This window comes from Montipora foliosa, chromosome 2 (genome assembly GCF_036669935.1).
Source record: "Montipora foliosa isolate CH-2021 chromosome 2, ASM3666993v2, whole genome shotgun sequence".
Taxonomy (NCBI): Eukaryota; Metazoa; Cnidaria; class Anthozoa; order Scleractinia; family Acroporidae; genus Montipora; species Montipora foliosa.
This window is the reverse complement of record NC_090870.1, coordinates 6,227,874-6,230,373: the sequence shown is the minus strand read 5'-3', so window position 1 is coordinate 6,230,373 and position 2,500 is coordinate 6,227,874. Positions and strand designations below refer to the sequence as shown.

At 40.7% G+C, this 2,500-nt stretch overlaps 1 protein-coding gene across 3 annotated transcripts in view; it reads left to right on the top strand.

The window, feature by feature from the left end:
* Positions 1-2,500, top strand: part of LOC137992234 (uncharacterized) — a 29,863-nt gene that overhangs the window by 22,619 nt on the left and 4,744 nt on the right. For all 3 annotated transcript variants that reach the window (XM_068837441.1, XM_068837440.1, XM_068837439.1), the window contains one exon: positions 1,042-1,224. In XM_068837441.1, coding sequence (XP_068693542.1) covers positions 1,042-1,224 — 183 coding nt within the window. The remainder of the gene's footprint in view (positions 1-1,041; positions 1,225-2,500) is intronic.

The following is a 2,500-nucleotide window of genomic DNA, read 5'->3' as shown; positions in this document are numbered from 1 at the left end:
CACTTTCATTCAAAGGCCTGGTAACAGAGCACAGAACTGTAAAATGGTCAATTCTTGTCGTTCCCTTGCTTCGTTTCATTGGCGATAAAGATTATCCAAAGGCGAAACAATTCAACGAAAGGCTCTTGACGTTTATCAAAATACAAAACGATCATAGTCGTGCCGTATCTCTCTGAACGGGCTTCAGGATTGGCCAAAAGAACAATAGAACAAACAAAGATAACAATTGATTTAGCACAGAAAACAATAAGAAGTACGACACTACAACCAATAAAATATAGTGTTCAATAAGAGGTACGACCCTACCCGGGTCGATTAATGGCGTAAACCGTTCTGAGTTTAATCAGCCAATGACAGATGGCAGTAGAGGAAACGAAATCTTTTTGCGCGCGACGAAGGAGCTCTACTACTAAATATTCGTTCGGTGCCTTGTTAAGTTTTTTGCAGCCATCGGGATTTTTGGGAATGTCCTACTAATTCTGCGCTTTTCTGTACAATCGCTGTACAACAATATCCCTTTTTCACAGGGCATGCAATATTTCGCAAACGGGTTACGTTGGAACTTGCCACTTAAAGTGCGCAAGGGAGGATGATTGCAGGGAAAACACCCACCATACACGGGCCTCTTACAATGAGAAGTTTTTTCAATCTAAATTTAACCCGTGGTCATCCTCTCTTGGAGCGCAAAAATATTTCAAGTCGTGTTAGGTAACTCGAAGCTTTCACAACAAACCTTGAAAGATAGATAGAGATTTTCTAATAATCGCTTCGACTATGGACCTTATTCATAAATGGCGGTCAATTTATAATTCTTTTGTCAAAGTGCAAATTAGCCTACTAAGTCTCAATCCCTTACAGTGAATTAAATAGAATTCTTGCTCTAAAATGAGGCTTGGTAGGCCAATTTCCACTTGGACAAAAGAATAATAAATTGACCGCCATTTATGAATAAGGCCTGTGGTTCCGTACACCGTCGCTCCAAAATTGTCACGTAACTTTATTTCTTGTTTATTTTAATTTCATTCTATTACGCTTTTCTAGCTTACTCCTGATGCAACAGATACTCCATCCAAATTTGAATTTCCTAGTCAAGATGATGATGAGGGTGCAAAGCACGATTTCGGCCAATCACAAAGCAGTGATGGGGACCCTAAACAAGGTGCCATAAACTTAGCCTTCGACCTGCTAGCTGAAGGAGATAGCAACACTAAAAATCCTGAAGAGGTTTGTTTGTAGGCGTTTAATGTATCGTTAAGCCGTCAAATGGTTTGTTCAGTTGGCGGCGCATTGCCATCTTGCCCCTCCCCCTCCCCCTCTCCCTCTATTCGCACAAATCTCGAGACACAGTGGCCTTTGGGATGAGGTCGAGGCACAGAGAAGCCAAGGCCAACGTCTACTTCACATATGACCATTTTTAGAATCAATAACAAAGACATTGGCCACTTTTACGCCAGTGACGCGTAATGCCCCTCGACAAACTGTCCACTTTAGTACGTCTTCGATGACGCACTAAACAGGATAGTTCTTCCAGACCCATTATGGGCCTTTTGCTCTTCTGTATACCAGAGGAATTCAACAAACGCAGAAAAAATGTTTGCCCAAGTTCCACCCAGACGGATTATGCGTCTTACATAGTTCTTCCTCTCTTTACACTAGACGGATAACATGAGAGACGCATAATTCGTCTGGATGCATTATGCGTTTAGTATAAAAACGGCCATTTAAACAAATGAATGCATAGTTACTGACTCCCATACAGAAGACCCTCTGACTATTCCACGGGCCGGAAAAGTCAGAGGATCTTAAAATAGCTGAAAAGAAGTTCTGTCTTTATAATGCCATCTTGAAATAACCTCGTTCCCAGGTCTTTTCTTCGCCGCCCAACTCTCAGCGGAGAAAAGCCCAAGGAACGAAGTCGATTCTCAAATTGGTGAACTCTCTGGTCATCTCTGTTAAGGGCCCACTGACGTATTTTTTGGGGTGCGTTGCTAAGGATGTAATGGTTAAGTAATTTGAGAGAATTTGGCATTATTTTGGTCAGTTTCCAACTTTTGTAAGCCAATGACCCTAAATATGACGTCATCATACCACGCCCATGGTCACGTGACCAATAAAAGAAAACTCTAATTTTGTCTCCGTGCTACGCAATTTGGGTATTTAATCGATGGTTTGATAATTTGTATTCGTTTTTGCATCCAGCCAAACATGGTTTTCTTTTTATTTTGACAAATATTCTTTTTAAAGACATTAACGATACTGAAATACCCATAACTTTTTCAAAAAAGATTATTTTAAAAAATCAGTGCTTAGCTATATTCTGTATTTGGGGGTGAAACGTGCCATGTAAAAAAAAATTAATTCAATTTAAAACCGCCGGAAATTTAGCTTTTTTTCTCAAACCGGAAGTCAGTTCGTTTACGCATGCGCAGTTTATCTGAGAACGAGCGCGAGGAAGGGCGAGGAAAAATCTTCGATGGAAACAACAGTTTGTGCGGTGACT